Raw genomic sequence first — 27,879 nt, 5'->3', positions numbered from 1 at the left:
TGGGCATACAGTTTAAGTAGTGTGATGGTGGTATTGCCTTGTGTCAAAAAAGTTACATAGAGACATTGCTATGTAAATTTGGACTTGAAGATTGCAAACCTATTGCCACTCCCATGGAAACAGGTTTGAAGTTAAGTCAGCATGATGCTGGTGATCTTGTTGATGTCACTCTTTACCAAACTGCTGTTGGTTGCCTCATTTATGTATGCAACACGAGGCCGGATATTCAGTTTGCAGCCTCACAGGTCAGCAGATTTATGCATAGCCTTGGGTCTAAGCATTGGCAGGCTGACAAAAGGATTTTCCGCTACTTGAGTGGCACTTTACATCTTGGCTTGTTTTATCCCAAGGGGGGGGTCATTGCCGCCAGACTTACATGCTTTTTTGAGACTCAGATTGGGCTGGTTGTTTTGACACGCAAGTGTCCATGAGTGTTTTTTGTTTCATGCTTGGCAGTTCATGTATACTATGGTTGAGCAAGAAGCAAACTACTGTGGCCACTTCTAGTTGTGAGACTGAGTACAAGGCAGTCTTCATAGCTACGGTTGAGTGTGTATGGCTCAGGCGCCTCATGGCTGATTTGGGTGTTGGATAGGACAGTGCCAACACTATCTACACTGACTGTTAGAGCGCATTGGTAGTTGCGAGGAACCCAAGTTTTCATGTTCGCACGAAGCACATTGAGGTGCATTACCACGATGTCAAGGAGAGGCTCTTAGCAAGAGAGATCAGCTTGGCTTATGTGCCAACACAGGACAACCTTGCATATCTTTTCACATAGGCATTGTCTCATGAGAAGTTCGAAGCTTTCCGCAAAGCTTTGGGCTTACTCCCTTTTGTGGACTGATCATGTCCTTAGGGCATAGTTTTTCCATACGTCAATCACACGTCAGACGCACACGGGTACGGAAGTACGGATCAGACCACCCAAAATTCCACACGTCAGTCTTAGGATGCTACATAGTAATTGTAGAAATACTTACTGCACCACCATGTTTAAAACTTTATAAGTTTATAGACAGACAAAAGTTAAAACTTAAAACCATAGAAACTTTAGAAATTAAAAGTGGACTCTGGAGAGTCGAGGCTGGAGAGAATCAAGATAGTGTCTCAGACCTCTAAGTAATGATTCATAAAGTAACCTCCAAACAGAAAGGAGTCAAGAGTCAAGACAATAGAAGCAAGCCAAAAACATTCAGGAATCAGGAGTGTAGTCTCCTAAAGGCTGAATCCAAAACATAAGTAGAGAGGCGAGACTAGAGGCTAGAATCTAAACTGTAGACTCTAGAGTCAACAATGAACAGAACACCATACGGGTAACGGCATGCCGCATAAGTAAATGTCAAAAACCATGGTCCAGACTCCATAAGCAGGCGGCCAGGCACAGTGAGCTCTAACTCTCACCACAGCTCACATCCTCATCGTCATAAGCAGCATCATCCTCCTCCTCGTCCTTGTCCTCGTCCTCATCCTCATCCTCATCACCACCAACTGAGCATGATGCTCCAATATGACTGGTCCCAGCAATGGGAATAGGCTCTATCGCATCTGTAGTACTCTCTGCAATGGCCTCCTGAATCTCTTGCAAGGCAAGCAAGCGGTCCTCATCTTTTTCCTTATTGAGCATTTCCAATGTGACCTCCATTCTCTCATAGCCGCGCTCTTTGATTTTGGATATGAGCCTCAAGTTCGTGTATGTACACAAGCTTCTCTGTATGAGATGGGAGTAGCCTATTTCTTCTCTTGGTATGAATGAGAGAGAAGGTGCTCCAATTTCTCTCACATGGAGAGGCACATGTCCCTTGCGAAAGCACTCTCAAAGCAAGAGCTTGCAAAGCAGGTGTGCAAGCCCCAAAAGTTTCCTACCATTTAACTCCCTCTTGCATCCTCAATGCATCTTTTGCAATTGGATGAGCAAATGACTTGCTTTCAACTTTATAAATGTCAAACTCATCAATTAGGGTGCCTTGCAAGGTCAAATCACCCTTGGTGTACCTGTCCAAGAATGTCATCCATCCTTCATGCACCTCGCCATCACTTTCTTGCCCTCTTCCTCGCCATATGGGATGCAACATGTATCCAACAGCATGTAACGGTGTGTGCAACATATTCCATCTTTTTTTTTTTTTTTCCGAGAAAAAGATCCTTTTATTAGTTAATGAAAACTGCCCATAGGGCTACATCCACCTCTGCAAGAGAGGGCTACAACAAGCATGATGGGGAGACTCTCCCAATGAAAAAACAACATATATACAATGAGGCTAAATCAAGAGATGGGAGGAGGGAAGAGCCACACAGGTGGACAGTAGTGCCATCTGAGCACCCCCTGGACAATGGTGTAGAAAGGCACAGGGCGCTAGAGTCGAAGGAAAGCCTCGCGGCGCTCCCGCATGCGGTCGGAGCTGCCCTGTAGTCCCTCAAGCTGTCCTCTGAGAGTATGGATCAGCTCTAGCCAAAAGTCATGAACAGTCTCTGTTGGTGGCACAGGGCGAGCCTCAAAGATGCGGAAACAGCGGGCCCGCCAGATGAACCAGAGAGCTAGGCCGCTGATGAGCTCCCAACACTCCTCTCTCTCACTGCACCACTCCTGTGGAGTAAGCTCTGTAGCAGGCTGGAGTGTAGGTCGCCCCCCCTGCAGCACTATCATCCTGCTGGTGGAAGATAGCTCAAACTAAAGTGCCGGGCCCGTGAGGGATGACCAAGCCGCTGCCCCCCAAGTGTACTGACGAGCCGCGGAGAGGGTAGGCATCAGCCGAAGAACTCGTAGCCACACCTGCTGGGCCGAGGGACAGTCCCAAAGACAGTGACGCTGACTCTCCGCCAACTGGTCACAGGCTGCACATGCGGCCGAGAGACCACTATGCACAAGCCAGCTCCCTACTGCTGTGGCTCTGTGTGCAACCAGCCATTGGAACAAAGTGACGTGCCTTGGCTGTCTGGAGTCCCACAGCCTCTGCCAAAAAGCTTCCAAGAACTCGACTGTGAGGCCCTCCTCTTGCCAATGACGTGCTGCAGCGGGGCGGGCCTCTCTCTGTGCTGCAAGTATATGACGTCCAAGCCGAACAGTGTACTTAAAGAAGGGGACTCCTGGGCGGTCTGCAGAAGAGAAGGGGTCCCTCCATAGCCACTCACCAGGATCCCACTGTACTCGTGCCAGTGGACAACACTCCCAAGCCCATAGCCTCCAGTGTCCAGTCTCAAGAGCTGCTGGGTCAGGGTCTATGACGCAAGTCCTCCCATAGATGCCCACAACTCGGATCCTCTGGAAACAGCACTCTGCTACCTGCGGGGCCTCTACTGCAACTCGCTGTAATCGTCCCCCACCCTGAAGCTCGAAGAAGAGGGCTGGGACAGTCTCTGAGCAAGCCCTGACTGAAATGAGAACCTCCAGTCGTGTGAAGGCTCCCATCCACCGGGGTGCTACTGGCTCGAGAGGCGTGAGCCACTCAGCTGGAACTGACTCTGAGATGTCTTGACACATGCTCTGCACCCCTCTCATGCCCTGTAGCTGGATTGCCTGCACCTCTGACAAACCTGTGAACTCTAGCCAGTCACCTAGAGAGCACGCTGGACCTGCTGCCATGGGACCCCAAGAAACATGAGGCCGACTCCCAACCAAGTGGCCTCTCTGAGTGCTAACCATGGGGTTAGACGTGGGGCTGCCGCAGGCGCTCCTCCGTGCACGTCGGCTGTCTCTGCTCTAGGCCACGCCGTAAGAGCTCCCAAGATCGAAGCAAACTCACAGCGAATCGGTCCTCCAGTCTCCTGCTCAAACCAACTCGGCGCAACTCTGTAAAGATCCATCTGGTCGAAGGTTGCCAAGGGCCTCCTGATTGAGGCACCCTGGCACGAAGCCTCTGCAGCAAGAACTCCTTCCAGGGCTCCTCGCTTGGAAGAAGTCCTCTGACGACGAACTTCCCAAGAAGGGCTCTGCTGTGCTGTGCTAGATCAATGATCCCAAGCCCTCCCTGAGAACAAGGAAGTGTGATGACCGACCAAGCCACCTTGGCTCGGGCAATCCGAGTGTCGCGACCTGACCAAAGGAAGTCCTGATCAGCCTCTCTACCTGGCTGATACAAGAACTCGAGAAGATCCAGCAAGAAGTGATGTACCACATAGTCGCCAACAACACCTGGGTGGCAACTACTACTCTACCAGCCAGCGAAAGTCGTGCTGAGCTCCAATGTAACAGCTTTCTCCTGATGGACAGGAGAAGAGGAGCAATTTGCTGCTCGGGGGACAAGTCCAAACCAACCTGACAACCCAAGTACCGAACTGTAGTCCTAGGAGGAATCCACCTGAAACCCTCTCTTGGCATCCAATCTGGCACAGGAGCACTGCCAACCGAGAAAGCCACTGTCTTTCTCCAGTTGATCAGTGCGCCCGGTGCACAGCAGAAGGTCTCCAAAGCCTGCTCACATCTGTGAAGATTGGCCTCCTGGCCCTCTAAGTACAAGGCTGAGTCGTCGGCAAACTCAGCGTCCAGAAGCTCATCTCCCCGTATAGGGAGTGCTAAGCCCCTCTGACCAACCTGCTGTGACACCAAAAATCTGCTCATCGCCTCCGCATAGAATAGAAAGAGAAAGGTGGCAAGAGAACAACCCTGTCTGACCGATTGTGTGAGCATGAAGCGCTCACCTCTACCTCCTGCCAAAAGCACCTGACTGTGAGCCTGTCTGTACAAAGTTGACACCCCTCTGATCCAAGCATCTGAGAAGCCCATCCTGCGTAGCGTGCCCTCTAGAAAGTCCTAGTCAACTCTGTCGTATGCCTTCTCAAAATCGAGAAGAAGAATCACAAGATCCTCCCCACGGAGCCGTGCCAGGGCAGAAGCCTCCCAGAAAGTGAAGATGTTGTCAAGGATACTACGTTCCTTGACAAAACCTGTCTGAGTCCCATGTATAAGGCTCTCCAAAAGTGGCTGAATCCTCAAACTCAGAGCCTTGGCAAGAATTTTGTAGGCTGAGTTGAGGATGGTGATGGGGCGCCACTGTCGAATCTCATCCAAGGAGCTACCCTCCTTTGGAATGAGGTAAATCAGGCCCTCACTCATGCTATCCGGCATCACTCTTGTGTGCAGAATGTACTGGAAGGCACTACACAGATCTGGGCCAAGCAGGTCCCAGTACTCCAAGAAGAAGCTGGGAGTCAGCCCATCCTCACCTGGACAGCTACCACGAGGGAGGGCCCTAAGAGCCGTGTGCAGCTCCTCAAGCTGAAGAGGCATCTCTAGCCTCTGGCGCATCTCCTCAGTCACAAGACAAGGCATCTGTGCCCAAACCTGCCCCTGCATGCATCCTGTCGCTCTGACTGGGGCTTAGCCGACTGGGGCTTAGCCGACAGTAACTCACGGTAAAAGTCAGTAGCAACTGCACGCATATCCTCGGGCTCACAAACAACTCACCCATCGGGTCTCCTCAACTGATTGACCTTGGCATGCGAGTGCCGAGGTCCCTCTGTCTCAAAAAAAGCACCTGTCACTCTGTCACCCACATGAGTCCACTGAGATGCCTGTCGGTGAAAGGCAAACTCATGACGCCTCTCCTCTGTGCAAGCAAGCTCCTGTCAAGCCTGCTGTAACTACTCCTCCAACCATGGACTGTCTGGATGCTGGTCCTGCATCCTCTGTAGTGAAGCAATGCCTCGTCTGAGACGCTGCTCCTCCTCTCTCGCTGCAGCCCGTCGAGCCAGAGACTCCTGGAGCTGAGCTAGGCCTAAGGCCACTCTGTCTGCAGGTAGAGAGCCTAGTTGTCCATGCCCTATGTCCAGAGAGCCTCTACCCTCTCTCTGAGTGCTGAGTCCAACAAGATCCGCTCTGGGATGCGAAGCATCGTGCTCCCACTCCTCTGCCTGTCTACCACTGTGAGGATCACTGGTGCATGGTCCGAGAAGGATGTCCCTGCCAGGATGCCCACTGATCCCCCCAAGTCACTGAAGTGGTCACTAGTGTAGAAGCGATCTATCCGCGATAGATTCACTCCTCCCACTCTGCGGTCCGATTTAGAGAAGGCAAGACTCTCTGGAGGCCTCACAAAGCCAGAATGCTGCCATGTATCCGAGACCCTCAAAGTCATACACAACCTCTCCCAAGCTGCCAACTCGACTCCATGCACAATAGCATGGTTGCCTCCGATCCTGTCAGAAGGGTCCTCCAACATGTTGAAGTCCCCTCCTACACACCAATGGTCAACCTGTGGCAAAGACTCAACAATGTGTGATCAAAACTCTGCACGAGCACTCGCCACATTGGGCGCATAGATGTTCAGGAAGCCCACAAGGCCACCCTGAACCTGCATAGTAATCCACTGAGCCCTGCCTGGCACAATAATCCCTCTGCCCACAATGGCCTGCTGCAATGAGTCCGCAATAGTCATACATACCCCACCGTGGATGCCTCCAGGTCCAAAAGCAGCTCACCAAAAGGTATCATAACGTCCACGCAAAATCTGACCACATCGCCGAATGCGGCTCTCAGACAAATGGTGCTCCTGAAGCATAAGGAGATCAATCTCTCCTCCCACAAGGCAACGCTGAAGCTCCTGACGCAATCGGCCCCGCTGTCGCTGAAACTGGGGCCCACCCTAGTCCCTGCACGTTCCACGAGATGATCCTCATGGGGAGCGAGAGAGAACAGATGCTGCCGCAGCAGCAAGACGGGCTATCTTCGAGGCTGGCTTGGATGGGGAGTAATCCGCATCCGAGCGTCCTCTAGATAGGCGAGACTGCAGCGAGTGCCTGGCCCAAGCCCAAGCAGAGCGAGCCGTGCGTAAAGCAACCTCCTCTGTCCAGGAGTCCTCATGAATGTATACATAGCAAGGCAAACACTGCGTATCAGCAAAAAAGTACACCACAATGTGCCTACATCCTGCCGAGTCTAGGGGTGTCACTGCAAACTTGGCCAGTGGCCACAAAGTCTGCAGCAAATCTGTAACTCCAAGTTCTCCCATGTGGTGAGAGAACTCGAGAACCTGTGTATGCAACCATCCCACCACTGAGTCGAGGGACCACTCTGTCTCAGTCCTGCCACAGAGGGGGAAGGAGAAACCAATTGCTGAGTCCAAGGCCTCTGTCCCCCTAGCGGCGAGGAACAAAGCATGGACCCTGAAGCAGGCTGCCTCGTGGTCTGCTGCGGAATCGCCGAGAAAGCGAATGAACCCGTAATCGAAGATATCCCAGCGGCGTCGGAGGTCAATGCTCGTCAGACCAGGAGGGATAGCTGCAAGGGAAGATGTCTGAATGTGCAGAGGGGGCCGCAGGAAGGGCTGACCCTCTCTCGCTAGGCGACTCGTGGCAAAGGCGCTGCCAAGAGATCTCCGCGCCGTCGGCGAGGGACCAGTCTCCTGAGTCGACTGTGGTACTGAAGCAGGAGGAGGGGGAGAAGGAGCTGGGGTGTGGGGGGGGGGCGGAGGAGAAGAGAAGCGGGGTGGGGCGACAGAGACAGGGGGGCGAGGTGGGGAGTGGACGGGAGCAGAGGGCGGGGGGGGGGGGGGGGGGGGGGGGGGGGGGAGCTCTGAAGGTGGGGCGGCTGGCGAGGGTGAAGCGGAGGTGGAGGCTGGCGTAGGGGGCTCCTCCTGCTCAAGAGGACCAAAGCGGTTCCCCGTGGGAACCCACTGCTGATAAGTAGGCACCTGAGGGCCACTCTGAGTGCCTGGCTGTCGCTGTGGCCCCTGGCGTCGACGGCCACGGGCTTGCTGCCACCCCTCCTCCGCTGGAGCCCCAGGCTCGGAGGGTGGCTCTGAATCTGTGCGCTGTGCCGCTGGCTGTGGCTGTGGCTGTGGCCTAGCCTTGGCAGGCTGAGGCTGAGGCTGAGGTGCAGGTCGTGGCCTCCTCCGTGGACAGGCCTTCGCTAGGTGGCCCATCTGTCTGCAAATGAAGCACTGGTTTGGGAGACCCGAGTACTCTACACACTCTGTCTGAACCAACCCCCACTCACCCGAGACAGAAGGATGACCTTCGGGAGCGTGTGGGTATCTCTGACCAAAACTCGAACTGAAGGGATGCCAGCCGCCTTGGCAGCTACTGATGCTACCGTACGAGGTGTCTCCAGGACACTCCCGATGGCGGAGCCAATTCTGGAGAGAAGTGGAAGGTACTCCCTCCGTAAACCCGGAAAGCAGACTGAGATGGGGATGTCTGCCTCCTCTACTAGCACATCCGAATTCGGGTCAAAACCATGTCGCCACTGTCGAAAGTGGGTGCGTGATGCTCGGATGGCCAGTGGACTCATAGCTATGACCTTGGAGGCCATCTCGGAAGTCTCGAACTCGATCTGGTAGTACCCCCGTCCGAGAATCTGGACATCCAAGATCTTGCCCACCTCTGCGAGAAGGCGGGCCTGGAGAAGGTCTCGCAGCTCTCCTCTGCTAGGACGGGTGCCGAGAACCTTGCAGATGACCGAAGTCACTTGCAAACGCTCTATCTCTGCGGCAAGGCTCGCTTGCTCTGTCGGTGAAAGAGCAAGTCGAATGGTGGGCTCAGCGGGGTCGGGGGAGGGGGCTTCAGGCGAGTCCCTCTGTGGCGAAGCTGGAGCCTTCATCTGTGTCTACTGCTGTGGCGTAAGAAAAGGATGGCGGGCGGAAACTGCAACTTGGCACGCCAAGCATTGCCCCAAAACGGAGTCAATGCTGTAAGTACCGATATGCAGGATGCAACTGTGAGGAAAAAGAGCAGGCAGGCCGGGGGGGAGGGGGGGCAACGGGTGGGGACGGCTAATGCGGAAGTGCTAGCAGCAGCGGGCGGGGGCGGCAATGGTGGTAGCGGCTGCAGCAGGGGTCGGCAGCGGATTGTAGCGGCGGCAGTGGCGGCAGTGGCTGCAGCAGCGGCAGTGTCGCGAGCTGCTACAGCTGGGAGGGGCAGCGCGCGGACACGCAGGGCAGCAAGGGGGGCAGTGAGGGCTGGAGGGGGGGGCAGAGAGGGCAGGCGGGCAGCGCTGGGGGGGGGGGGAGGGCGCTGGCGCAGCGTAAGGGAAACAGCAGCAGCGAGCTCAAAAATTATTAGCCTCCGGCTTTCATCACCACTCTGTGGTTAAGAAAGTGTAGCTGCTGAAAGACACAACATCCTTGGCCACTACTTTTACCCATATTCCATCTTTCAATGCATAGATCCCTAATCTCTCTCATCCTTGCAACATCAATGCCTTGCATGTTTTCAATTTGCTCTACCGTGCGATCCGTAAGCTCGTACATAAGCCCCATGGTGGCTCCTTCCCTATCAGCCAAACAGAGAATTTTCAAAATCGGAGCACACATTTTCAAAATCAGCCTTGCCTCTTGCCAAAAGGATGCATTAAACACAATGTTCGAGACCTCAGTAGCCTTTTGAGTCTTGGATCTCTTCATCTTAACAAATTTGTCATCAATCATAAGCTTGTGCATACCTTGCATGCATCTCTCATCCACAAGATTGGCCAACATAATAAAGTAGTACGCAAATCGAGTGGCCTACGGCTTGACCAAGTCCTTCTTGCTAAGTTGCCGAAACAATGCCAACACAGTAGATTTTCTTGTCACAAATGTGACAATCTTTGTTGCATCCTCAAGCACTTTTCCAACCCAACCAATCTGTCCAATGTCCTCGAACAAAAGGTCCAAGCAATGGCAAGCACATCTGGTAAAAAAAAAGTGTTTCCACTCCCTTTCAATCATCTCCCCAGCACCAACACAATTGGTTGCATTGTCCATGCATACCTGCACAACATTTGCTGGGCCAATCTCTCTGATAACCTGTTTGAGATGCTTAAAAATAAATTCCGATGTCTTTGTTTCCCCAGATGTGTCTACAACTTTCAAAAACACTGACCCATGAATAGAGCATGCTAGAAAGTTAATGATAGGCCTGCGCCTAGTGTCAGACCATCCATCACACACAATAGAGCATCCATATCTTTTCCATTTCTCGCGTACACCCATGATCTCAGTCTTTACGCATTTAACCTCCTCATTCAATTCTGTGGTGCGCAAAGCATGATAAGAGGGGGGAACATACGAAGGACCTGCTTGCCCAATAGCTTTCACCATTTGCAAAAGTAAGGGCTCCTTACTTTCCATGTAGGAACATCCTCAGCATAAAAAAACTTGCGCAAGGCTTGGTCTGCTTGCTTCCGTGTTTGCAAGCCAAATGCACTCGCCAAACCCCCTTGAGAAACCTTTCTCTTTGCTTGGAAGAGCCACTTACATTAGTTGTTCCCTTAGCATGCGTACTCATTGAAGCACCTCCTTGAGCTTGAGAGGCATCTCCTTCCAAATCATTGACCAGTGCATCTACAAAAGCAGCTCTGTCTTCTCCCTCTGGCCTTGCATCTGCATGCAATCTTGTGACAATCTCTACAACATCTGCTGGGGCCTCATCACATGGGCCTCCCACACCATGGCCAGCAATGCCCAAAATGTGCACGGATACGCAAAGGACCACCGTCCCATGAATGCCCACAAAAATTACATTTACAAGTCCATCCTTTTGGAAGACTCTTCACTTGCTGCACATACTGCCACTCGGGACGCTTGGTTCGGCCCATCTGCAAACTTGCAAAGAATTCGGCTTGGAAGTTGGAACTTGGAAGATGGTGCAACGAGCTTGAGCCTTGGAGTACTGAGCTGGCTGCTGCGCTATGTGTTGGCGGGAGAGGTTGGAGGCAAGAGAGAGCGCGACCCGAGGGCGGAGACTCGAGAGGATGGGCGGGCTGATGTCCAAATCTCACGTCATACACGCTCTGTGACAGTGTCCGAGTCTTTGCAATCTCTGTATATTCTATGCAGAGACATTCGCCTACAGACTATACGAGCGCGTGGCCAAAAAAGTGCAGCCGAAACCTTTTTGCCCCATATTTTTTGCCACGCTGGCTGCAGGTACGAAATCCCCATCCGTACTTCATCCGTACCCGCACCCGTACGGCAGTACGACAGGCCTTCCGTACGTGAACGAAAAAAACTATGCCTTAGGGCATGGCACTTCCCTCTACTCATGTGCCAACTCTCGTTCACCGCATCACTCCAGGGGGGATTTGTTACCATTTACATGTGGTAGTGATGTGTGTGAACACACTTAGGACCGCCGGGGCATTTTTTCCCCTCTTTAGGAGGTTTTTTCCCCTGTGCATTGCATATACGCCCATTCATTCTAGGGCTACCTATCTTTCCATTGCACACTAGTTAATACAATCTCTGTTGTGTGCCTTGAGCTTCCTTTGTCTTCTCCAAGGTGTGTTTTCCTGCAACCCTAATTCCAACAAGACTTAGAAAGACGTTTAGCACTTCAAAAAATTGAAGAGAAAGAAAGAGAGAACCCACTTGAGACACGAAGTGGAGCGATTCCACTCCTAGACTGCAATGGCCTCAAACAATGGCACCCTTTCGGTGTTTTTGTATATTGCGTCAACGGGGTACAACTTTGTGGCTCTGCTTTGATCTCCCATGCGGTAGAATGCCAGAGAGGGAGCCCACCACATATTTAAAGACCCTAGGCCCATCAAAAGTAGTTACATGAAAAGCATGCAAGTCTAAAAAGCATTTGGTCCAAAAGCAGGCGTTCATCGAGTGCTGTTTGTACTCTGTTGCCACGTCATCATTTGTCAGCGAAAAACGTGCAAGCTTCTGTACAGCCTGCCACGTCATCATCTTTTTACGCAAGTGAGTGAGTCGTGCTTTATTTTAAGGTTTTAGGCCCCAAAATAACTAACTTGCCCAATCCGTGTTACAGCTTACCACTCTTCGTTCTTGTTTGCCAAATGCAACTTGCGCAAAAACAAGTAAAAGTTACAAATAAAAGGGAATTGTTTAAAAGCGTCATAGAAAGACATTTGGGCGGAGACCATTTGTGGCCACATCAACATCACTGGTCAGCATCTGCCCTGTCATGTGCCGGCGGTGACAGCAACTATCTACATGAAATATGTGATCCAATAAGCTACCGGCCTCCCAAACATGTTCCCACAAGTGAGAAAGGAACTCATGGGGGAGGTTTGCATGTAGTCATGGGCCTAAGCCTGTAGGCTGCTTGTATCACCTACCAAGCAGGAACTCTCTGCCCATCTGGGTTAAAGTCAAAAGAGTCCAAGGACAACCAAAACCACTGTATTTTTTCTCAAGAAGCTGATATAAAGGTCAGATCGGTGTGATCCTTTATGTCGAGGGCCAGACTTCATACTGGTTTTGTCACCTGAGGTGGCGTTGGTTGATTGTAGCATGGTTGTGGCATGAGCTAGGCTACCGTCTTCATTTTGAGGAGGAAGATGCAGATGCAGTCTTCATGCTTGGCATTCTCGAGGCACACTCTTAATGGGCTTCCTGACTGCTTCAGATGATTCTTCTCTCCCCTGAGATCCTCAGTTCGCCACTGCTAGCATTTTTTCTGGATGCATTTAGGAAGGCTCGTTGCTGAGTATGAGTGGGAAGCTTTCTTCTGCTGCCGTACTTTCGATCTGGAATTTGTTGCAGATCCCCCTTCACACGTTTTGTGATACACCTTGATGGGCTCCTTGAGAGCATGCTACAGAGTTGTTGATCAGATTCTAAGGTTTTGGAGCTGTAGAGATCTTTATTCTCGTGCTGCATTGCAGGGTGCTTGGGTTGGCCTTGTTCTTTGCACTTCATCTGTCCCACTGTATTCAGATGTCATGTGATTAAAGTATCTTGTCCAGTTTCTGAATAAGTTTCCTATGTATCCAGGTGGTCCCAACAGTTTACAAGGACATACGTGGACAAAAGATTCAGACAAATCAGGTTTGTGAGCACCATTATTCCAAATAAAACAAGGGGAATCTTGCCTACTGTATGTGCCTGTGAATTTTTCTTTTGGATGTAGTTTTCTGTGACAGAACATTTTAAAACAGTGGAAGTGGGTATGGGGCGCTCTCTACCGGGAGTGTTTTTCTTTTATGACTTGTCTCCAATTAAGGTACTGTGATATCTCTCTCCCCAGCTGAGGAGATGAACTGATGCATGTTCACCAGTGCGAGTATACCAAAGCGTGCATTAATTTCTACTCGGCTGTGTATTATTTGCAGGTCAATTTCAATCAAAGAACTACACCATTCCTACATTTCTTAACCAATGTTTGCGCGATTGTTGGAGGTATGGCTAAATACATTTAACAATTTCTGATAGTGAGAATGTTCTGATGATGTGGCTCAATACAAACAGCACGTGTGGATTATTCTCTTTGCAGGTGTGTTCACGGTGTTCGGTATAATAGATGCCTTCGTATATCATGGCCACAGAGTGATCAAGAAGAAAATAGAGATAGGAAAATTCAGTTGATAAGAGAGAGGAGTATTGGCAAGTCAGTTCTTGTTGTAATTCGAAAATAGTGTGAAAAGAACTAGGTGCATCGTAATAGATGCCGCAAACCAAGGCTCATTATGTGGAGAGGGGGAGAGTCAAGGTAGGAAAGTTGTTAATATGATTCTTTTAGGGGAGGGTTAGGAGATTCCAAGTTGTGTCAGATCTATCATCAGCATGTGAGGGTACTTCCAGCTCTTCGACTCTGGTAAATCCGTGCTTTTCCTGGGGCATATCTGGGGGTAGTTCCAGCCCTTCAACTTGCGTGATTTTCCGATGACCTTGACACAAAGTTTTGCCGCCGTCCGTCCGTCTATTCTTGTATCTCGTGTTTACAAGATGTTATCTGATGCTTAAGCTGTATAATCAGCGCAGTTTTTGGGTTGAAGTCTTTGGTTGTATGAATCAAGGGTATTTCTACTTGAATCAAAGTGCCATTATCTTCACTAAGATGGAAAAGAACTCGTACAATTGAGCCTGTTAGATTTGTTAACAAAGAGGGTAATGGGTGGACTCATGTCTTGAGGACTTTTATGATGCAATGAGGGTTGCAAGTTGATGGGGCAGATTTACTCTTATTGCCAATGTTTTGGCCTCTCTCTCTCTCTCTCTCTCTCTCTCTCTCTCTCTCTCTCTCTCGTGCGCGCGCACACGCTCATGCACGCGTGTAGATGTTCCCACGAGTGTTAAAATGTGACTAGTGTATTTTGGTGTTGCAATTATAAGCGTGTATTTGAAGACAAGCTACAAATTGAGTCCCTCCTTTTTTCGCCTTCCGGGGCAAAATGTCCATTGTTTGGTTGTGCCTTTTTAGCGTCGGAGATGATGAAATGATGGCTTGGAGTGGATGCCCATAAATCATTGTTTCTTTTCAACCCCCCCCCCCCCCCCCCCCCCCCCCCCCCCCCCCCCCCAAATTATTATTTCGATGGCAAGATTGGTGGTTATCCACTATCTACAAAGCTGATTTTAGCTCGGAGAAAGCTTGTACAATTTCTTGACTGGACTACATGATTGAATAATGGTTCTAATTTGCCTTGTTTGTAAAGTATTCATTTGTACTATATTTTTTCATGAACCATTGGTTGCTCATCTTTCATAGATGCTTGTGCTAAGTTTGAATGGGTATCATTATTGTCCTTTATGGTGAAAGATTCAAATTTTTTGACTCCTTGGGTGATGAGGGCACTTCAGCGGGCCAAGACGTGTGTAGTTCACAGTTACAAATTGAATAAACACTAAAAGTAAACTCAAGACAAATGATAGAGAGCACCACTAGTAAAGAGACAAGACTATTTGGAGTGTAAAGATTGTGTTGTATTAATCAAATACATCAAGCGATTGGCTTAGCATATGAGCTATTTACACAAGTGTCTTATACAAAGGAAAAAGAGCATGTGATGCGAGACAAACAAAATGACATAAACAAGCTAACAAAATAATAGCTTTGATGCAAAATAATTACACTCACCATGCCAATGATTTTGAAAGTTTACAATTGGATGTTGATATGAATGCATTAGAATGTATGGGGTCAAAGAAGTAAAAAGAGAGCATGAAACGTATGTTTTTGATTCTACATGATATTCGAATCAAAAAACTCGCTTAACATGGCTGGATTACATCATGCAAGGTTTCATACTACACCAAGAACATCCCATTCAAAAAAGTGAAAAAAAAAGTCACATTCTTCTTTAAAATTCAATAAAAAGAGATACAGTTGCACCGTTTTTGAATCATCTAGCTCTAAGTTGATCACAAAATTGATGTGAGAACAAAATTGTGCACACCTTTGAGGTTATAATTAAGGTTTTATAAAGGTGGGCCACTATAAAAGCAAAAAATACAAATTTGGACATGAGTAGCTCAATTATCAAAGCGTTAAATAAGAAAACATAAAAACATACATTTAACCACAATGAATTATGAAACCATAGCAAAAGAACTAACACAAATAACACAAATATGCAGAACAATTGTATGGGTTGGGTCTTGAAAAACTATTAGTAACAAGTGCTCTCTATCATAGTTTTCGAGTGTAAGAGAAAGTGGAAAAGCACATAGATACACGAGAGAGATCTTAATATCTAGGGACATAATAGAGAACCATGCAAAAAGCTATCGCAATAGAGATGGAAAACTACAACATGCATACCTTTCGACTTTTGTTCATCTTTCTCAAATGTTGAGTTGATTCAAGAGAAAAGATAGATGCATAGAATCTTTGCCTGCATGGATAGAATCTTTGCTCCCCATAGTAGAGGCAGAAGAGGGCACACTATGGAGTGAGAGGAGATGATGGAGAAGGTCACAAGCTATTTATAAAGCATACATCCACCTTTTACAAGTCTTTGTACAAAAAGAAATCGTTTGTTTCTATGCCCATAATCATCGTATTTTTGGCCTTAGGGTTTAAAATGGGCATTCATGTAACTAAATTGACTAATTTAGATTAAAAAATAGACATTTTATAATTGAAACAAGCTCTCCATGTGAAACTCAGTTACACTGTAAATTCCGTATTGCGGGACATAATTTTATGGTCATAATCATTAAATTATTCCTTTTGTGATTCTCAAGACTTATGATTTGTAACCTTTCAATCGTCTAAGTTTCAGTTTTGTCTTACGCTTGTATTAAAGGTTCAATTCCTCTTTAGTTTTCAAAGGGAGATCCATTGGCTTTCAATAAAACTGAGATTTTAGGTTTGAGCCTACTTGTTTATTGATTTTTGTAAAGATCATCAAATGTCTAGAGGTAACTCACTATTTGGGTGTCAAAGCTTGATCTCTTAGCCACTTTCTCATATTAAAAGTCTCAACCTCCTTGTAGGTATAACCTCCTATTGCAAACAAGTTGTCCTATTATCATTTGCAAACCAAAATATTTTACACTATATGATTTATCAAAAGAAACCAACCAAAGACAAATTATCAAATAAAGCGTTGTTAATTTGCAAATAAGGCAATACACACCCGTTAAATTATTTAATTTATCATTGATGATATTCTTTACAAAAAATATGCAAGAATGTGTGCAATCTCTTTTATTCTTCTCAGTTTGAGAATTGGGTATGCTTTGATACCAAGTTGCAGATCCTACCACTAGGGGTGTATACAAAAATTCTATATTCATTACCTCACCAAAATATAGCAATTCAAAGATCACTTTCCACAACTTGGGAATCTATTGACTAGAGGAGGATCCCTATGCCCTCTCAACACTAGCTAGATTGCTAACCTTGAGTGGACTACCTCAAGAATAACCAATATATGGTGTTATCCTTGATTAGAGATAAAAAACAGAGACTGAGAAATAAGAAAATATGTAGTAAAGTGTGATGAGATATGACTCCATGTATGATTCATACATTTTTTTGATTAACATAATAGAATTCCTAGACATACAAGAGTGAATCTACTTGTGCATTGGAACTCTGGAACATTTAAGGATCAATTGGGCCACGTACTCGACCCGCTCTCCTATAGACAAGGATAATCTCACTTAGTTGGAAGAGAGCCCATTCCCGCCTATCCTTACTTGGTAATAGGGGCTTCTTTCACTTTCCTCTATGAGCCTGAGACTTGTAAGGTTTCCAATAACCAATAGCCATTAATGGCAAGAATTAATACCTAATGATGAGTTTGTCATCGACCTATTTGAGGATCACCAGGAGTCCAATTGGCATCAGTAGCACAAATCACCCCTTTGCTGTCTTTTGAACAAGATACAACCATATCACTAGCCCGTAGTCATAGACCCACCTCATTGAGGGAACTCATCATAAACCACAAAACACGAGTACTGGGTATCAACACAACCAATATGTTATCTGCATCCAACATTGTGACAACATGACTATATCACCCAATAAAAAAACAATAATACTATGTTCTTTGTGACTAGCAATGTAATAATCAAACCATATAAACCATTCCATATATCTTCATCTACAACTTAGAATATAAATGAACCAATCTTAGCCTATCAATAGCTTTTCACTCATCATTAGAGGTCTTACATCATGACAACCAAGATATAACAATCATTACAAAGCAATCAATAGTCCATCTATTGTAATATTACACCATAACAATCTCACCATGTCAATATCTAATCAAACATGTAAGCCATAAACTAGTTGATCATTATTATCTCATCATAATCCTATGGTGATATCATAATGCTCAAATGTAGCCATAAAATTTTATCTAGCATAACCATAATAGCCAATTCAATGAGTCATAAAATAAATAGAATGAACTCATGAGAGAAGATCCAATTGAAATAATTGTAAACATAACCCAATTTCTCAATTCCAAACTAGTATATCTTTCATAATCCATTTACACAATTTCTCTAGAAACTCAAGTCATAATATATAACCAATGTATTTTCAAGAATATGGTCTAGTGATCCTCAACTAAGGATGCATGTGGTCTTTGACATGCGAATAACCTAAACATGCAAGCAGAATCTTGAGTTTTGATGAAAGCTAGTAAAAATTCATGATGCTAAAATTTTTGAATAGTCATGAAAGGCATAGGGAACTGGAACATGCTCATCCCCACCCCCCTCAGCCATGCCCTATATAGACCCTTGCCCTGCTAAATATAGAGACCCCCTTGACTGCATGTCCGTCCTGGCCCTTGGCCGTGCCTAGTCCTACCCTTGGCATGACATTACTCCCCCCTTGGAGAAGCGTTTTCGTCCTCGAAAACAAGAGTGATGATACACTAATGTTTTCTATAGTGGCATCCTTCATGGATCCAGCTGTTTGGTTGACCGGAACACGGTTCAGTTGGAGGTTCAATGAAACCAAGAGTAACATCTTGATTTTTCACATTGTTGTCCATTTGCAACCATCTTGTGTTACTGATTCCTATCCAATCATACTGTGTAGACTCCATTTAGAACACACATGAGTATGAAAAACGAGTTATCACACAAAGATGTACCTTAAAGAGTACCTCTTTTCACTTTCCATGAAAGTAACTTGCTAATAACTCATCAGCCAAGTTTAATTCCTTGACTTGTTTTCCAATTTCAGCAGTAAACAACCCACCATCACTAGTGTTCAAGGTTGAGAACTTGATTTATACATGAAGAGACTACACCTAGTCGCAAACATGCTTTAACTTATGGTAAGCAAACTCCAAGTACAACAATAAATGCTTACTAATTGGATCGCTTGGTGCTAACGTACGCACTTTGCATATCCTTCAGCACAAGCTTACACTTTGTAATCTGCCTATCCCCTTGGATAACTGACAGTACTGAGATGTTTTCCCCACGATTTACAGACAATCCTCCCAGATGGCCCGTAAACAGGGATCACAATATCATACAACATTGCTGAGCAAACAACAATGTCCTGATGAGTAACCATATTGGTTAACATGAAAAATCCACAAGCACCCAAATTGAGCCATGAAGTCTATTGGTGATTGGTAGATCCAAAAGTAAGCTCAGAGAGATACTACACATAGAGTGCAAAATCCTTCATAAGCAACGGATGTGATGAAATGCATGCTTCTCCAAATCAGCCTTTGCTAAACACTAGGGCCCATAACACTTAGTGTGCATGCATTTAGCAAAAAACAGATTTGAACTTGTATATCCATGATTAGCTTTGCCAATACTTATGGTGAATGTGATGCTCGTAGCACACATTAAAGAGGAATGTAAATCGTTCAAAAAAGAAACTAAATACTGTCTGCTGCAATCATTTGCAAGCCTTGCTAAAACGTTTGAACCATAATAGAAGGTGAAACATTAATCACTTCTAGGGACAAACAATGAAACTTTTTTATTAACAACTTAGAGCCTTTCTATATGTATAAACAAACATTTTTTATGTTGTTTAGCAGTATTTGTACCTGAACAAGTCATTCTAAGTATCAAAAATTTTTTGGCCATCGAAATTGCTCTTGATACGTCATACTGAAAATGGTCTAGAAAACAGACTTGACCAGTACCTACGGACTTTGTCGTGACACATACTTGAAATAATGGGTGCCAGTGTCTGTCTAGAGACTCATATTCTCCACATGTGGAATATGTCTCATGTAAGGATGTTTAAAAAAGGACATCCTTCAAGTACAAGATGTACTTGTTTGTGGAGGTAACTCTAAACACTCCGCTGCAAGAGTGAGAGGGACCCTCATTCATTGCTCCACACTGACTAAACCGAACTCCTTGAGTCCCTAGACCATGTTGTATCCCATGTGACAACATGTGCCAAATTGAATCCAATAAGTGGATTCATAATAGCATAATGTACATTGGACACTACGGCCCAAAATACTTGTTCTGACACGCCCTTGGCATGGCCCTGGGGATTGAACTGAAAGTTCAGTTACCCATATTTAAATGCACAGGAGGACATCTCCCACCTGTGAAAAAACCAAGCAACATTGCACTGAAAACCCTGGGTGTTGCCTTCGCAATCCAAACCCGTTGGGTAGAATCTACGTAGTCAAACCCCTTGGTAAGACCCTTTGTAGAAACTGCTCAACTACCAGGTAACGATAACCAACATAGTTAACCGTGTACACACTGATGAGAATCAACTTGAAAAGTTGAATTTTTTCGCTACCGCGTGGTAGATTGCGGAATTCTTTCCTTGAAAGTATAACGGGAATAGATCAAACTGTGATCCTCAATGCCTATGGGGTGATTTAGTAAGCATCCGCGGGGTCTTAACCCAAAACAATGCGTCCATAGCCACTCGTAGTGCTATAGAGAGAGCAGGAGATCCGCACAAGTGTAAAGCGTAGCTCTTATGGACAGCCATGTGTCGCAACGGTTTGTTGCATCTAAAATTTGTGGTAGAGATCAGCTGAGTTGAGTTTATGGTTATCAAAATATCAACTCGAGTGTCACACAGAAAACATGTCGTGCAAAAATGACACCCTAAACATCCGTAATGACAAGACTCTTGCTTGTCCATTAACATCGTTGTGTAATCCACTGGGTAGATCTGTTTGATCTTAAGAACAATCACCCAAGGAATGCCAATAGTTGGGTCGTACCCGAGATCTAACAATGGGGACTTTTCCATATAGTTATTTTTCAGTTTTTTGCATATTTTTTGTGATGGATCGTGATTTAAGTACCTTCCCAGATGACTACATAACTTGGTAAGATTGTACCCTTAGGTGTTTTAATACCTCTCCTTAAGTTTCGTTGCATTCCGAATTCGTTTGGATGCCGAAAAGGCATGATAACCTAGAGCGGTGAGATCGGACATAAACTGATTTTCTGACTAGGAAGTGGTTGATTTTCTTTTTTCGTAGTGTGAATAGCCTCTGAGTTCACTTTGGTGAGATTGACACTCTCATTAAGACTACGTGCCCCATCTCGAGTCGCTTCCTTGTATATTGACATTATGTTAGTACCAAAAAACTATGCTACATACGTCCGTTACGACAACCCGCTAACAACAAGTATGTGTAGAAACGAGATTCAAAACACCGTATGTATTAATGTGGAAAAAATCCCTATCAATTACAAGCTTTTACAAAAATACATCGCGGAAATAAAACGTTCTCACACAGAAAGCTCTTCTCTTTTTTGGAGCGAACAATCTTTTCATTGATTACAAAGAGATATTGCTTGGGCAAGGTATATTTGAGATTAAGATACTTGCAAAGTTGACTGAGATTCAATTCATTGTTCATCGTTGTGGAGGCATATTTGTAGGTCAATTGATTCTCTAGCAGAAACCTCAGAGTCTAGTGTCTCCCATTCTCCCATCATCAGCTTCCCGTGGAAGACCATTGACAAGCTTTGCTTCACAATATGGTATCGGAACACCACATTGTTAGCAACTACAGAGCACTAGATTCTATCTCCCTAGTGGTTGACCACCTTAGTTTCCCATCCAACTGCAAGAAATCCATTGATCGCACTTCCCCCTTTGCAACTCCACATTGTTGGTGTCATGTGAATACTCTGAAGTCAAAATATAAACACAAACACATGAAAAGACATAAACCATGTTACCGTGGCTTTGTGGGAACCATAGGTGCACTTCATTGTTGCTTGCACATCCACCTCAATTTTCCTTTTGGTTGTTGCACGATCAAGGCACTGTCTGGCTTAGGCCATTCCAAACTCTTCCAAGGTTGGCGAGTGAACCAGAGACTTACCATATCCATTTCGCCTAGGTGTAACATAAGTATGATTATAAAAAACAATGTCACATGAGGCGAACTTGGAGGACTGACAGCGAGCATAGAGCAACCTTGCGAAGCTCAGTATGGATGGCCTCAAAAGTTCTTGTGAAGGACTCTATTGGCTCCCACCCTACAAATCGGATGGAAAAACATCTACAAACATGAACAAGCAATGGAAATCTTATAGTCATCAAAAGCAACACACAAGGCAAAAATACTAAATAGATGATCAAAAAACTTGAAAGAGCAGTAAAAGTTACAATTTGTAGGAAACCTCGATGGAGCCACTGCTGTCTCTACCTTCAGTTTTAAAGCAACATACACATGTTGCACCTTCGCAAGCCTCGCGTTCATGTTGACGCATCAGCCTATGCCATAGGATGCATATTAGCCCAGCCCGAAGAGAAGAAAATGGATTTTCCCATTTGCTACTATAGTCGGCAGCTGAACAACGCGTAGTTTTCCTCTATCAAGTGCAAAAATAAGTTGATGGAAAATTTTCCATCAAAGATAAGTACCAGTTCAAAAGAAGAGATTAAGTGTACTAATAGATGCAGACATTTGATGCCAAATATTATATAAATGTCATGGCATTCCAAGTGTAGGACACCCATGCATAAGGGAGACTGCACTCATGTGAGAACAATTTTACTGTCTAAGCTCACATAGGCATATTGAAGATTATGTCTTGCAGTTTCTCTAAGTAGATGGACTTTTGCAACCCTCAGAGATTCCCAAAGGAAAGTGGGAAAGTATTTTAGGAACTTTATAGTAGGGATCCTTCTTGAAACAAGGTAACAAGGTTGAGGAGCGGTTCAAGGGACATATGGTAAATATATATGCTACATGTGATGAGGATTCTTTGCACTACAAGATAGGTAGTCTAGAGGGTTCATATGATTCGAATACATGACTCAAGATGATAAGAAGAGGAGGATGTTGAGCTTATGCAACTATGGATGAGATATGTGTTGGAATCTATTGTGACTTATTTTCATAAATGGATTAATGGGAATTTATGTGAGAAATCATGAATGTATGGAAATTTATGGTATGAATTTATGTATGGTAGTTTTTGGTATTACTTTATGATCCAAGTGGAGTTGATGGCCATGGTATGATCTATACAGGTTTACCAACGTTGTAGACATTTATTGGTATGATCAAGTATGATGAATAAAGTATTCATCCATGAGGCTTCATGCTACCATGGATTTCCATCTTGAATGTGCCCAATGTTTCAAAATTTTTTGTGTATCCTTATGATTAGGGTTTAGAGTTTATTTCATGTGATGCCATGGGGTTGGGTTATCAATGGATTCATATGGGAAGCTCCAAAGTAGAGGGGGCAAATCTATTTCACCAATGTTTCTTTCACTTCTAAAGTGCAAACACAACAATTATGAATTTTTAGGCACAAATATCTAGAATATTATGAAATCTTATCTTACAAAAAAATTAGAATGATGGTTGTACTTTCAAGTTACCTACGTTGCCGATTTCTTTGAGGAGACTTTAGATGCTAGAAAAAGGATATTGTATGCCTTTACATACTTGATAAATGTGAAACTCTATCAATTTGACACACTCCAAAGGATGTGCATGCTCAAAGGTGGTGGATGTCATGTTGCTTTGCTTCCACGATGCAGAATTTAAAAGAGGCTACTTGAAAACGTGGTTTTAAACAAACCAAATTTTGGTTGTTATGTATTTTGAATTTGGTGTTTGGTTGAGTCTGAGTGACCTCTAGACAATGATTTGGTAAATATGTATGCTAAATGCTATATTTGTATGGAATATTGACCAGTGAGGTTTTATGATTCTGAGATGTATGGGTTTGGTATCGGGGCGGATGTGCCACATTCAAAAATTGTATTCAAATTCACATTGAGACAAAAAGAGGGGACCTTGTGGATTTTTTGGATAGAGCTTGAAGTGGGAATGGGGGAGATTTTCTTCAAATGTATGCCATATGTGGTGCCCATATGATGGCTTTCGAAGCCCTTATTGGAATTTTAACCCTTGGTGCCAAGGTTTTTCACCCTTTATGCGCCAAAAAGAAGCAAAAAAAGATGTTTTTCTTCGAAGGATTTTGGGGGAGGACAAGGAGAAGCACTCGTGGGCTTTCTACCACATGGCCTATGAAATATCCAGTATGCCAAATGGGAAAATCACCATTAAGGGTTTGTATAATGGAAGAGGGCCACTCCCTTAGCACCATAAGGAAGTGAATTTCTCTTGGAGGAGCTCATGATCCTTTGCCATGGTAGCCAGCTACTTTCATAGCATGTTTGTGCATGCATGTGAGCATACACAATGGGCCATCATGTAGCTTTGGCCAATCATTGTCTCATACACAATGTTTTTCATGTGAGCCTATTTAAGCCTTACAATAGCCACCAACAGAATAATTGAGGACCCGCCTGAAATTGAGGATCAAGAAGAGGTGCTCCAACCCAAATCTATCCTTCGACATGAAGACAAGGTACTAAAACATGGTAAGATTATCCGATGGTATCTTATTAAAGTTTAAAAATATCCTTTTGAAGATGCTAGATGGATGCAAGGACATAGCTTAAGGATAGTATGAACCTCGTCAATGCTTACAATGCTACACTAGAGTAAGGAAATGTAAATGTTTTTCTAAAATAAACAATGCTTTTGTCTTATTAGAATAGTTCTCTTTTTATTGTTCACAAATTTAAGTAGTATGCATGCTTAGAATCTTGTTTGTGATGACGACGTCTCCCAAACACCAAGTATAATTTTTCACTCTACTTTGGGAGTATGATATGGACTAAAGAGCAGACACTCTTGCAGCAGCTAAGTCTCCCAAGCACCAAATGGACTAGCCATCCACTTTGGAATGATGTTGTAAGGGAAAAAGGTATCCTCTACCCGCTAAGAAATACAGACTAATGACTAAGGCTTTATCTTCTCTATCTCATGGTCGAGGACGACTATGGTTTCAAGAGAGAGGTAATGTCATAAAATCTAATATCTACCTATCCCAAATGATTTTCTCATATTTAACTAATCATTTAATGTGGGAAAATGAAAGGGAACAAGAGTTAAAATATAGACATGTGCTTTTAGATCTATCTCAGCACGGGATCAAAAAGGAGATAAGGCTACCTCTCATTAAGGGTCCAAAAGTGAGAGGTCTATCAACTAGCAATGAGCATATAATGGAGCTTAAAAGACCTTAGGTATAGCTTCATTCAATACCTCCAAAGGTTAGTGTTAAAAGTCCTTAGACCTAGGACCTTTAGGTACTTTAAACCTTAGGCAAGCTAGGCCTGTGATTGAGGTGCTTGAACTAACTAAGGTGCTTGTCGTGCTTGAACTGACTAAGGTGCTTTAGGTGCTTGTTGTGCTTAATGACCAAGGAGCTTGAGGTACTTCATGATTAAGGTGCTTGAGTTGCTTGATGACCAAGGTGCTTGTGGTGTTCAAAGTCAATCATGACACCTACATAGATGGGGGCAAGCCCTAAGAGTAGGGGATAATAGAGAATGAACACACACACACACACACACACACACACACACACACACACACACACACACACACACACACACACACACACACACACACACACACACACACACACACACACACACACACACACACACACAAGGCAAGCCCTCTCCACAAGAGGCATAAAGGACACATGTCAAGCCCCTACCCATGTTGTCCTCATGGTGTGCCTGAATCCTATTGGATGGCCTTTAGGGAGGTCCAATGAGAATTTAGATGCATTTAATTAATTATCTAATCTCTCTCTCTCAAAGGGGGAAAGAAGGACACTTGTCCAAATGCTACCCCTATTGCTTGAAATGACCATATCTCATGTGATTGGCCAAGCCTGGAAAGGGCCAATAGGGATCAAGCTAGAGTCAAAAGAAGGACACTTGTCCAAATGCTACCCCTATTGCTTGAAATGACCATATCGCATGTGATTGGCCAAGCCTGGCAAGGGCCAATAGGGATCAAGCTAGAGGAGGGAGAGAGAGAGGGGGGGGGGGGGGGGGGGGGGGGGGGGACCAAGGCAAGACTAGGGCTCTCATTTTGGCTCATTCTACCACACTCACACATTATCTCATTGTGTTGATCAAGAACTCCATCTCCTTCTCCAAGCTTGAGAAGTAGAGAGCCTACACCAACACCTCTTGGCTATGGAATGCAAATCCAACCAAGAGTCATCCCTTAAAGCAATGCTTACCATTTTCCTTATCTTCATTACTATGCTATGATATGCTCTATGAGTAAGGATATGTGAGGAAACTACTTCTTTCTCTTATGATACATTTTCTTCCTCTTCCCTTCCCTCACTCCCTGCTAGCTCTCCCCACCTTTGAAAATGTTTGAGGTCTTGGGATTGAGGCCGGGGACAAGTTAATGATTTTACAAGATTAGTTATGGGCATAAATTTGGTGCATGAAGTTTACCATCTTCATTGCATCAACAAGGTCTCAAGGAACACAAAGCATGTATTGTACCAAGTCTCTCTTCATGGGAGAATCTATAATACAAACGCCTTTGGAGGGGGGACCGGCTCCAAGTAAATATGGTCCTCAAGTGTTGTCAATTTCTCTAACTCTCTCTCTCTCTCTCTCTCTCTCTCTCTCTCTCTCTCTCTCTCTCTTTTGCAAGTATTGTTCATGTCAAGCTAGCTAGGTATAATGTTCATTTTGCTACCTTTAATCAAGTGCTCTCATTATGCTCTTTAAGAATTCTCTTAAGAAAATGCTCACTATTGTTACTTTGATTCCACTACAATGAATGTTATAGCCATATTTCCTTATAGTAATAAAGTATCCCTTGATGTATAATGTGTGTAAATTTTTTTTTTTTTTTTTTTTTTGTGTCACATCAAATTTGTGGGTTTGCACTGATTTTGAGATAATTCGGCTTGGTTCATCTATTTTTGTTTTTGGAAAATTTTAGATGATACTCAATTATTCTTTGTTTTCTTAAATTTTTAACATGAAATATTACTGGATTAGTATGAAACCTTGCATGATGTCAAATCTAGCCATGCTAAGCAAGTTTGTTGTATTTAACATTTGACTTTTTTCATGTGAGATCATAAAATGTATGTTTCAAAGTCTTTTTTTACTTCTTTGATCATGTACAAGAGCTATAAGTACAATTGATATGCATTTGTATCAAGATTCAATTTTGACTTGTCATGCCAAGGGTAGGACCAGGCACGCCAAGGGCAAGGACGCTTCTCCAAGTGGGGAGTAATGTCATGCCAAGGGTAGGACCAGGCACGGCCAAGTGCCAGGATGGACATGCAGTCAAGGGGGTCCTTATATTTAGCAGGCCAAGAGTCTATATAGGGCATGGCTGGGTGGTGATGAGCATGTTCCAGTTCCCTATGCCTTTCACTGGTATCAGAGCTCAGAGAGGAGGAGTCATGGAGGAGGGGGGAAGGAGATCGATTGCATGAGGCATGCATGATCTGTCTCTTCTCTCTCTCTCTCTCTATCGAAGAAGAAGGCAACCCTCTCTCTCTCTCTCTCTCTCTCGTGATCAGGCGGCAACATGGACATGGCCTCTCTCTCTCTCTCTCTCTCTCTCTCTCTCTCTCTCGATCGAAGAAGAAGGCAACCCTCTCTCTCTCTCTCTCTTGTTGTCAGGCGGCAGCATGGACATGGCCTCTCTCTCTCTCTCTCTCTCTCTCTCTCTCTCTCTCTCTCTCTCTCTCTTGTTGTCAGGCGGCAACATGGACATGGCCTCTTGGATCAAGCAAGGCAGGCTGAAAAGAATAGAGAAGCCCGTGGGAAGCACGGCTTCCACTGGAGGGAACCTTGGGGTCGAGAGCTATGGGAGTGGCCGCTTGCAGGGAGACAAGTCGATTGCATGAACCGCCCCTTGCATGATCAAGAAGAGCATGGTGACGAGCACCATCTGGATCAAGTGTAGGCTCATCAGGTGCATGCAGGGCCAAGGAGGGAACACTTCATAGGATGAGGGCTTGAAACTGTCCGTAGCTCGCGTCCTACGTGTTGCTATAGCCAGTTTGAGTACGTTCTTTATTTTTTCACATTGCCCATGGGCCACCCAAGGGCCATGTCCCATTATCATAATCACCATGCAAAGGCGCATGTCCAAGGCCAGCCGCGCAAGTGGTAGCTGCTGTACAATCGTGCAAAGAGGCATGACCCAGTACAGCCGCAAGGGGGAGGATATTGTGCATGCAAAGGTTGACATATGACGCTTCTCCAAGGAGACGGCCATATCAAAGTCCTGCAAGACATGCAGATGGCAAAGAATCTTGGGTATGTCAGGCAAGGCTTGGCAACTCATGAAGATCAAAGTAATTGGCAAACTATCGAAGGTCAAAGCATGAGCCGCAAATCATGTAGTGGATTCGATAAAATAAGGCAATTATGGCGATTTGCAAAGTACTTGCT

The 27,879-nt window shown here is 45.2% G+C and overlaps 1 protein-coding gene and 1 pseudogene across 1 annotated transcript in view; one reads left to right on the top strand and one right to left on the bottom strand.

Moving 5' to 3' along the window:
* Positions 1–13,840, top strand: part of LOC147465400 (uncharacterized) — a 97,569-nt gene extending 83,729 nt beyond the window's left edge. The window contains exons 10-13 of the mRNA XM_086519924.1: positions 12,663–12,716; positions 12,799–12,891; positions 13,001–13,067; positions 13,162–13,840. Of these exons, the coding sequence (XP_086376050.1) occupies positions 12,663–12,716; positions 12,799–12,891; positions 13,001–13,067; positions 13,162–13,253 (306 nt within the window). The 3' untranslated portion in view covers positions 13,254–13,840. The remainder of the gene's footprint in view (positions 1–12,662; positions 12,717–12,798; positions 12,892–13,000; positions 13,068–13,161) is intronic.
* Positions 1,270–12,646, bottom strand: LOC147465401 (uncharacterized; annotated as a pseudogene).
* Positions 13,841–27,879: the final 14,039 nt, after the last annotated feature.

Source organism: Adiantum capillus-veneris, chromosome 1, assembly GCF_014529385.1.
Source record: "Adiantum capillus-veneris isolate H3 chromosome 1, ASM1452938v2, whole genome shotgun sequence".
Classification (NCBI taxonomy): domain Eukaryota; kingdom Viridiplantae; phylum Streptophyta; class Polypodiopsida; order Polypodiales; family Pteridaceae; genus Adiantum; species Adiantum capillus-veneris.
This window is presented reverse-complemented; position numbering and strand designations above follow the sequence as displayed.